Genomic DNA, 11,122 nt, shown 5'->3' on the forward strand with positions numbered 1-11,122 from the left:
TAGTTTCTTTGACTTCAACCACTGGAGGCTTTCACAATGTTTCATCAGTAACTCTATTCCAATTTAACATGCTTGCCCATGCTCCTCTGCAATCCCTTTATCTGTCTGTTACCTAAAGGTAATTTCTGCTTTTTCATTCCCCCCGTAGTGGAAGGATTGAAATGTTTTTCCCTTTAATTTTTTTTTTTTTAGGTGAATGCCGTCATGCCATTTGGGTGCCTTGCCCTGCGAGATGGGCGGACTTATGATAGCATGTCTGATGTCACAGACAAGTATGAGATCGGACAAGTCCTTCGAGCGTAAGTACCTTAAAGCGCCACGCATGGATTTGTGTTCCTTTTCCCCCTCCCCTCTCCCATGTAGAATTCATGGGAACATGTCAGTTTTCCCAGATGGGTTTTATTGTCTTCATGAATTATTTCAAATAACTGCAGGAATGACAGAAGGTACAGCAGTAGCGTGAGGCTGGTGTGTAGCAGACTTTCATTTATTCATTCCTTCCGTTTTAAATGTTCCACGAATTGCCTAAAAATATTTGGACAGGCTTTTTTGAGAAACTGCAAAAAGCATCTTTCTGTTTGACTGTTTTTTTTATTTTCTTTTTTTAATGCACACCTCTCCTTGATTCACTGAAGAACACACACACACACACACACAAGTGCACGCACACACGCGCGCACACAAACGATACACACAAATAGCAATCAGTGTAAGAGACCATATGGTAACATCAACATCTGGCCTCAGAGATTTCTCGTCTTTTATATAACCCACACTTAAAAAGACATTACGTTAGAATTAAGAATTAGTGTGAGCACGTGTGCGACGTCACTTATTAAAACCAGAAGTGTAAATATAGCACAGAAAGAAAAAACACACTTCTCAGTCATTCATACCCTGTCTGTAACAGATAACTCCATGTTATTCATGTTGTATCAAGTGTATATTTACTTCCATTTTTAATTTCTTGTAGATTTGTACATATGCAAATCTTGTATTTTATTTTATCTTACACCTATTTTTCTTTTTACTAGTGGTTTCCAAGCGTGTTTTTTATGTTTAAGTCTAAGTCCAAGAAAGAAAGACTAAATACACTCCGATATTATATTTTGGATATTAAAGATTCAATTTGAAACAATGTAGTTTTAATTTCCATCACAGAGCTTCTTAACATCCATTTACGTAAAGTGCTCTGTGGCCTAAAGGCTCAAAGCCCAACGATGCCCAGCTGATGGCAGCAAAAGACCCATTTGAGACCTGATTTACAACCCTTTCATTCTACCTCACGACTCATCCCCCCAATTAAATGTCACCAAAAACAGCCAGAGTACTTTCTCCTCCTAATTTGAAAATTGTGCTGTGTCTCCATATTCTCATATGTGATCGAGACATTTTTATGTCCTCTCATCTACCTTCTCTGCCTCTCTCTGCCCGCCCGTCCGTCCGTCCGTCTCTCTCTCTCTCTATTTTTTCTTCTCGTTGCGTAGGAAGGAGTTCTGCGAGCTGTGCCTGGCGAAGGACAGACAAACAGACAAGGTGTTCGTCTGCAAGAAATTCCTCAAGAAAGACGGCAGAAAAGTCCGCAAGGCTGCCAAGAACGAAATCATGATCCTGAAACTGTACGCAATAAGTCTGTGAACAGATGGATGAATGATTGAGTGACAGAGAAAGGCGGAGAGAAGAAGGAGAATGAGAGGATGCTTGGTTATTGGAATTAACATAAATCATTTTGTAGCCCTGGTTAATTTTGTAAGCTCAGATGCTTTGAGATAGCTACACACCTAAAGAGATTTATGCCCGAAAGATCTTGTTTTTAATTTAAGTCTTCTCAAATGCCACAAGAGATAAGACACTCCACTCTGTGACTCTGTTTTTACTGTGCCAGGGTCAACCATCCAAACATCCTTCAGCTGATAGACACATTTGAGACGAGGAAAGAATACTTCATCATCCAGGAACTGTGAGTGTTTCCTTTATATGTTTTCCCTATTTGTCTTTCTTGTGTAAGCGTTCTTGACAGCGTGTATTGAAGCACGCGTTTGTTCGCGTACTTTGTGTACCTTAACACGCACACAGATCCACCAGGTCGAGGGAAGGGGCTGAGTCTGTCCTCTTATTACTGTGTGCTCTGTTGCTTCCCTCAGCAACAGGGGAAGGTGTTAGATTTGATGAGATATTTGCTCTCAGTAACACTCAGCATTACTCAGTGCTCCTGAAGCGCTGCTCTGCCACAAGAGAGTCTCTACGGAGAGCTTGAGATCGATACACCAGAGCCCATCCAACATGCATCACCTATGGCTTTCAGCGTTTGCAGCTTTGTTTGAAGACAACGCCACTGCTGGTTGATGAGCAGACAAAGTATTTCCAGGAATACAGAGAGGCAAACTGCACTCAAAGTGCTGGAGTCATCCGACTGTGCGTCGGGCTGCTTATGTGTAGCTCACACTTCAGCCCAGTCAATAGTCGCCTTCCCGGGGGTGACACCTGATAATCACTCTCATTGTTTATCTCCAAACTTAACAAAGTCTGTTGGAGTAATGACCAAAGCTCTACGTTTTAACTGCTCTGCACTGCTAGCTTTAGGCCAGCTGAAGCCAAGCACTTATCCTTACTGATGGACAAAAAAAAAAGACAACAGAAAGAAAAAAAAAAGTGATTTACAATGTTGAAAAATAGCATTTACTTGTATGTCTGGTAATGTGTGTACTCACGTGTCCGTGTGTGTGTGTGCGGCTGCATGCAGCGCCACGGGAGGAGATGTATTTGACTGGATTCTGGACCAAGGAAATTACACAGAGAGAGATGCTTCCAATGTCATCAGACAAGTCCTCGAGGCTGTGGCGTACTTACACTCCCTCAACATAGTTCACAGGAACCTGAAGGTACGCGCTCACCGTCTTTCTACCGCTCCCCACAATTATGCTATTTGTGTGTGTGTGTCTGTATGTTTGTGGTGAGGGAAATTGCAGTAAAAAGATATAAATTGACTGGTGACTTACCTCTAAACGTATAAGAGTGCAGGAAGAAATATATCAAAAGTAAACTTCACAGTGTAATTGGACCTGTTCTCCATCACACCCCAGAAAGCAATATTCAACACTTAGTCAACACAATCTCTTTGGAGACTCATGAAATGATTGCTAATGCTATCTCAGTTAATGACTGAACATTTGATGACATTTTACCACGGGAGTAAACACCGTCTTTATGGCTTAAAGCAGTCTCTAGTGATGCTCACAGAGGGATTCATATCTTTAGCCTCATCATTGAGCCATTAAAATGGAAAACCCTTGTGGGCTTAAGTCTCCACCTACTGGCAGAAGGTGGAATTGCATGTCAGACTATATGGTCTGAAAAATAACATGTATACATCACAAACTACATCAAAATGATATGTTCAGACAAGTGCAGAAATAGAAATTAATTCCCAGAGAGAAGCCAGTATGATTTCCTTAATAGGTGTATTTCTGGTCATTTTTTCCTTCACCGTTCAAAAGTGGCATTGGCAAACGATTGCAGTGTATTGCAGCATTCCTGCTGCAATGATGAATCTGGCAATACATTACTTTTGGAATTTATTAAGACGCTTTCGGTCTTGTTGACAGCTTGGCTTGTTATCCTCTTGAATACTGAAATATTCTTGACATGTCAAATATGAGCTCCTCCATTCCTCTGTAAACAAACATTTGATTCTCTTCGTAATAGAGGCGACAGATAAATGTGACACAACCACTAAAAAATTAGCTTTGTTGAACAAAATGAGTTTTCAAAAACATATTGGCCATTTAGTGTCCATTTGATGGACGTGATCTTACTATATGGCTGACTATACACCAATCAGCCTCAACATTAAAACCACTGACAGGTGAAGTAAATAACACTGACCATCTTGTGACAATTCAATGTTCTGCTGGGAAACTTTTGGACCTGGTATTAATGTGGATGTTACTTAGACATGTACTACTCACCTAGACCAGACCAGACACCCCCACCCCATAGCAACGACACTCCTTGCTGGCAGCAGCCATCCCCATGCAGCATGAAACATGTTAATCTGCTGTAATATTAATACGATAGGACTCTTTGCAGGACTATGCTAGTCTAAGGCCCAGTATACCATCCATTTGTTTTTATTTGTGGTTTGTTGTGCAGTCGTGTTTTAACCTTTGCTTTGCCATGTGGTGTATGCCAAGGCTATCGAAGCGGGTCAGGGTAGCAAGGTATACACCGATCAGGCATAACATTATGACCACTGACAGCAAAAGCAAATAACATTGACCATCTTGTGACAACGCAATGTTCTGCTGGGAAACTTTTGGACCTGGCATTCATTGGTGTGGATGTTACTTAGACATGTAGCACCCACCTAGACCAGACCAGGCACCTCCCACCCCATAGTAATGACACTCCTTGATGGCAGCAGCCATCCCCAGCAGGATGCAGCCTGACACAGACACACACACAAAAACGGTTTAGGAACAGCTCAAAACCACATCTGAACCACTTTTAATTACAGTAGAATCACTGGGTTTAAAATAATTTGGAGATTGTTTTGAATCCCTTGTACAACTCTGAGGCATACCCAGACCTTTTCTTTGCTGAAAGACTTAGAGAGATCTTTAAATATCTTGGCATGATGACACCTCACAGTTCAAGAAAGCAAAGAGAAGATGAAAGTCTGGATGTCAGAGGTTTAAAGGTTCCACTTGTCACTCTCTCAGCACGCAATCTGGAACCTCTTACTTTAATTTTAATGATGCGGAGACACATTTATGTATTTATGTAAATTATGAAATGATGGACTAGAACAGAGAAATGTTATGTGTCTGTTATTTGAGTAGTTTATGTCACCTTTCAAAGAGGATAAAACTGCATCAAAAAAGCCAACAACCGAGGCCCATGGTGCTTCAACTGTGTGATGCTGCCTGTTCTTGTTACTTTTAATAATAGAAAAACCAATGACTGACTCAGTACACTACAGTGACATTGTATTGATGTGTTTAATGAGTTCGTTTAACACAGACCAAGCCTGTCTGGATGGTGCGCACCTCCCTCTGATTATCTAATCCGTTTCTGTGTTTATTCCTTATTTTGTTTAGCTGGAAAACCTGATGTACTACACAGAAAACAACCACAACAAAGTAGTCCTGCGAGATTTCTACCTGTCCAGATTTGAGAATGGACCCATCACAGAGCCCTGTGGAACACCAGAATACCTAGGTAGGTTGTTCTCTGATTTTGTTTTTTATACATATATTTATTTTTTTTCTATTTTTCTCCCGCTTTAATCTTCTGGTACATATTTCCATTACCTTCTATCTTCTGAATGCAAGCCTGGGGGCATACTTTACCTTTTTGAGTTCTCTACTGCTTTTGATGATGGTAATATGTAAACTCTTACAGAGGAAAAAAAAGTAAAAACATAAAACCCCAAAACACATAAATAGAACTGAAAGCATCCAACACTTGCCCTCCTCCTCTCTTTTCATCTCCTCTCATCCCCACTGTACTACCTCGCTCATTGATGTGTCTTTGAGTTTATGCCAGGGCAACTTGAAGTGCACAGCCTGTCTCTCTCCAGTGAAAGGCTAGGGTAAGGTTGAGTTGAGTAATTTAACTAGTAAATACGGATGGAAAAGGGGTGAGAAAAAGGGGAGTACAGGTTAGGTAGTGTTTGGATGCAAGTTGTCTGTGAAATATAAATGAGATGTGACGGTTTATTAATGTAAACCCAGGATATTCGAATGCCTCTTCTCCCATCACAAACTCTCTCTTCCTGTTCTATTCTTTTTTGCTCCCCAGCTCCTGAAGTGGTGGCTCGTCATCGATATGGCCGTCCCGTGGACTGCTGGGCTGTGGGTGTCATCATGTTCGTACTGTGAGTCTCCTTCGCTGATTACAAAAGCTATAACGGACCTCACAGTACAAACAAACTGTAGCTGGCTAATTGCTTTATTTGATTTATAAATGTAATTACCCCCAGGTTATTTGCATGGTAATGGAATAAAATGATTGCCCTCCGTCTGTTTCTCGCAGATTATCAGGTAACCCTCCTTTTTATGATGAAACTGAGGAGGAGAACACAGATCTACATAATCGCATCATCTTCTGTCGCATTGTTGCCGGAGAGTTTGAGTTTGATTCTCCTTACTGGGATGACATCTCACCTGCAGGTACGTGGCTTCACCACATGATGGCACTAAATTCCACTTTTTCAATACACCTTTGTCCACCATTAACCTTAACTTGTCGTCACATTCAGTCTCACCATGCTAAAATGGCTAATAATTACAATCAGTTTTTACTTTTTCTGTCTTATATATGTACACATACATATTCTTATCACAGCTTACTTTCTGTTCAGTTTTGTCTTGCTCTTTCTCTTTCAGCTAAGGAGCTCGTCTGTCGACTTATGGAAGTGGACCAGATGCTGAGAATCACAGCACAAGATGCTCTTTGGCACGAATGGTAATTGTGTGAATGCATTCACACTTTGGCACACATTTACAGGGCTTGCACTGACTTGTGTGCATTGTCTACCATCTGCGTTAGGATTGCGGGGAACGGTGCATCAGAGAAGAACCTGAAGGACGGTGTGTGTGCCCAGTTTGAGAAGAACTTCGCAAAGGCCAAATGGCGGGTATGAATTCCCTCCTAATCTCTTCTTACACAACAGAGGAAATAGAGGAGAAACAGGGCGAAGGCTAGAACCTTAATGTGCTTTTAGCTCATTACACAACTCTGCAGAGATATGTTTTAATTTTTAAATGGAATGGTGAAATTCATAAGGAGATCCAGTGGTGTGAATGCTGAAGACAAAGAAGGGCGAAGATGGCAGCTCTGACCTGACAGCACAAGTAACAGTTATAACCCTCTTTTCTCTTTCCCCACGTGGTTCCCAGGAGTTGAAGGTATTGTTTTTTCACTATGAGGGAGAGTGGAAGGAGAGAGCATGTGGAGAAACTCACATTTAGTCTGGCATGATTCAATAACACAACATCTTTCTAATGGCTGAACATCTCCTTGAATTATTAAGAGGTTTTTGTTGGTAGATGTGTCTACAACAATCAACCAATTCAGAAAGACTGCAGGTCAAACCGAAGTCAGCCTTGAGATGTATTGATCATGGCAAGGCTGTTGAAGCTCTTCTCAAGCTCTGTTCCTGCCCACTGTCACTCTGCCTGTCCCAGAAGAGCCCCATCCACTCTGCCCCACTTTTCTTCATTGGATTAGACCCAGATGTTCAAAGTGGCCTGTTCTGCTCCTTTCTTACTCCTCATCTGCACTAGTTTGTGAAACCAGATTGGTAATCACAAGATAACGATCAGCATCGGGGAAGAAGGTTTGTCAATTACTAGTAGGAGTTTTTAAATTAGTGTAGATAAGGAGACGGAGAAATGGAAAGGATATAAGGCACATAGGCCACTGTGGACAGTTGATCTGCAGTGATTTGAACTGTAGGGCCCTCTGGCATTCCTCCTGCGTGAATCCTGGCTCATTGACCCATACTGTTGTTACATTCAAGTCATACTTGGAGCTATAGAGAAGCTGCTCTGTTAAACCATATTGTATTTCTGTGTCCAAATGGCTTTTTGCTTCCAGAGAATTCAAGGGAATTCGGTTACCTGGTTTAGAAACAACTACTAAGCTCACACACAATTTCCCGACTCCTTCAGTGTTTGTAGATCAAAGGGAATCTGATGAGTGTATCACTGAAACGGTGATTTACACTTATCTGTTCACTTGCCTTTTCCTGTCAGCAAGCACTCACGGAGTTTCTTTAGGAGTGTGAGTCTTGAGATTGATGTAAACCAGGGTACAATATGTCATAGCCTCCTGGAAGTAGACAACTGGCACTAATCTTTCTTCTCTTCACTTCACATCTCAGCGCTTAGTATGATGATGCTGAATCATGGTGCCTTGACAGGCTTTTTGTCAAACGCTTGTCTTTGAAGCTTCTTTTTTATGCTTTTCCATGATCCAACTATGATGTCTGGAGTTTTGTTTTTTGTTTTTTTTAGGGAAGAAACAAGTCGATATAGGTGTTTATAAAAAAATGCAACAATTCTCTTTACTGCTGCCATCCTTCTCTCATTTTTCCTCACTCCACAGAAAGCAATCCGCGTCACCACTTTCATGCAGCGACTGAAGAATTCGGAGGCACTGATCGACAGTTCAGCCGAAGCTCCGGGTGGCGAAGAGGCAGGCGATGGTGAAGGGGGGGTTTCTCAGGGGACAAGCGATGAGGGAGAGAGAGGCACGAGTGATGGAGGGGTGACTTCCAGTAGCGTGTCCTTGGAAGTTACTGTTGAGAATATGCCAGCAGGTTTGGACCAGGATGGGGGGGTTAATAAAGCAGGAGAGAAACAGGAGGAGGTAAAGATGCCTGTAGGCCCATCTGTAGGAATTTCCCCGTCAGATATTCAGGAACCTATCTGCCAGTCAAATGCAGCCCCTAAGCTTGCACAAGAGGACCCTAATAAGGTTGGTGCAAAGAAAGGAGCAGGGGATGGAACCAGGAAAATGGCTGCAAATTTGGGTCAAAATAAGGTTGTTCCAGATACTAAACAGACCCCTGCTGTGACCCCTGAGCCCTCAAAGCTGTTAGACAGCTCCACAGGCGCTAATCTTGACAAGAAGCACACATCCGCATCCCCGGAGCCCAGCAGTAAACGTAAAATGGCTGCTACTCTTCATGGTGCTCCACCTACAGGGCCTGCTATGGCGTCAGCCTCTCCAGGAAAGAGACCCACTGCACAAAGCGAGCAGAAGGATGAAACTGACGGAAGCTGGTGTCAGACGCAAGTACCTGAGGCAGTGGCAGAGAGGTCAGTGGGAGCACCTGTCACTCCAGGAGTAGGGACCGGGGCTGCGGTGGACGTAGGAGCAGAAGTTAGGTTAAGGGGTGATGCCAGCCCTGTGGGTAGAAGGGATAGGAATGCCAAGCGAACAGACAGACACAGTGCTGAGTTTAGCATAGCTAGGGCAGGTGCTACAACAGGTGCTACACCAGGCGCTACACCAGGACAGGGTTGTTATACAATTGGCAGCTCTGCCAGTTTGGGCCGTCATGCAACACCATACAACCCAGAAGTTGGAGTTGTGGGCATGGGGATAGCAGGGAGCTATGGGAGCCCATACAGTTCCCTGTATACAAGCGGAGCAGGGTTAAGCATGTACGGGACTGGGCTACCACATGGAGGCGGGGGGAGCAGCACTACAAGTGATTGGCAAATGGACAGTGTGATCGAGCAGATAGAAAAGCAAATGGCCGCCGTGCTGGAGAAGATCGAGGGAGACATGCCCTCTCTGCTAGAGCAAATCAGTGACTGCCCTGCTGAACCCCTCCGTGCCCGCAGCGCACACGCCTCTCCCGCCACCTCCCGCGCACGCCCCTCACAACTGCCCTCAGCTGCGACCTCCACCACTCCTCCACCACTTCCCACCTCTCCCAGGCCTGCGCTGCCATCTCTCCCTCGCCTTACTATCCCTCCTCCTTCCTACCCCCCACCCTCTCCTCCCACACAAGTCTCACCACAGGCTGTGGGAGAGCAGGAAGACATGGATGGACACAGGGGTGCTGCTGATTCCAGCCAGTCCCCCAGGGCTGGCATGGGCAGGGGGGTATGAAGCAGGTGTGCATGGTGCAATACACAAATACGAAACACCCAGACCACTGGATCTACAGTTTAAACTTTAGGGTTTAATGCCTCGGTCTCACCCAGAAGTATCATCCACTTGCTCCCCAGAAGAAAAGTAACCATACAATGTTGTTTGGTTTGGCTGAGTGTTCATACCAGAAATCCCCCAACGGCATCCAGACACTCTCACGACTGGAGTCTAGGGGGAGTAGAGTATTGCCACTCTCTGTATGACAGCTGCAAAGACCAAGAAAGATCTTAAAAGCGTGTTTATATCTCATACCCAGATTGCGTGCCTGAATGTTAAGCACACAGCCACCTCAGACTGGAACCCGAGCACTCAGCACAGTTTGCAAATTACGAACCTGCCCAATAAGAACTGGAAGAATCCTCAGCTAGTAGTTAGAGATCATGGCCGAGGAATGGTTGATTTGCATTATTCCCTGCAGACTGTAAATACTTAAAAAAAGAGCTAAGTCCTTAATTCTTGCTTTACTCCCACGTCGTAAACTTCCTCATATCCAAACTGACAATTAGTTTTTTGTTTTTTTCCCAAAACAGATCATCCCTGTTCTTTAATTTTCATTCCTTTTTTATTTTTATTTATGTAGCTATTCATTCTATTCATTGTGAGGCTTGGAGAAGCAAAGTTGTACAGAAGTATATGAAACTGAACCGATAAAGCCATTCTACCGGCTGCTGGAAATTGTGCTTTGTTTTGTTATATAGTGTATTTAAAACTTTAACACAAAGTCTTGTGAGTTGCTCCACACCTGTTGGAGAGCTGGGGGAAAACTCTTTCAGTGCCAGATATTGTATAAAGGCTTTGCAATAACACACATATTTTCTCTTCTTTTTCCAAAGTTCTCCAAGAATCTCTCACAGAAAGTTTGTTTTAATTTCCTGCAGCTTTGTCAACACATTAATTTGGTAGCCTACTGTTGGTTAATTAGTCCTGTCTATTTGCTCCTTTTTGTCATATGAAATTGTCCTTCTGAATATCATTCTGCTTTTGGGTGTATGTAATACCAGGTTCTGTGCTTTTCTCCTGAACAAGACTAGACCTCCACTATTTTGTCCCTATGTAAACTGTGCTCTGTTTGCAAGTCTTTCAATAAAAGTTACAAAGCTACATTCTGAGCTGGTTGGTTAATTTCGTTGGTTAATTTCAACTGAACCTGAGTTCGTAACACTTCAAAACCCGTTTTGCTATCAACGTCATTGGATTATGAAATCGCAGCTACGTTGTCACTGCTAGCGCTGAACTGAACCAACGGATATCCATTTACTTGTAACTGACGTGCTATGATATTATCACGCTATGCCTACAAGTCCCGTGTGGCACTGCGTGAACTTCGGATTAGTCCATACTTGGCAATGCACAGGGGTGGGAAAATAATATTGGCTTTAAACTGTTAACGTGCGATTAAAACACAGACCAGTGTACAATATAATGCATTATATCTTCCAGATCGTGTCTG

The 11,122-nt window shown here is 43.2% G+C and overlaps 1 protein-coding gene across 1 annotated transcript; it reads left to right on the plus strand.

The window, feature by feature from the left end:
• Nucleotides 1-204: 204 nt before the first annotated feature.
• Nucleotides 205-9,920, plus strand: camkvl (CaM kinase-like vesicle-associated, like; the record flags this gene model as incomplete). Its single annotated transcript, XM_084553013.1, has 10 exons — nt 205-299; nt 1,488-1,619; nt 1,886-1,960; nt 2,744-2,882; nt 5,100-5,220; nt 5,803-5,878; nt 6,037-6,173; nt 6,390-6,468; nt 6,553-6,640; nt 8,113-9,920. The coding sequence occupies 10 exons, from the start codon at nt 205-207 to the stop codon at nt 9,628-9,630; spliced, it is 2,460 nt and encodes an 819-aa protein (XP_084409139.1). The 3' UTR covers nt 9,631-9,920.
• Between the last annotated feature and the right edge of the window lie 1,202 nt (nt 9,921-11,122).

This window comes from Chelon labrosus (assembly GCF_963514085.1).
Source record: "Chelon labrosus genome assembly, chromosome: 10".
NCBI lineage: Eukaryota > Metazoa > Chordata > Actinopteri > Mugiliformes > Mugilidae > Chelon > Chelon labrosus.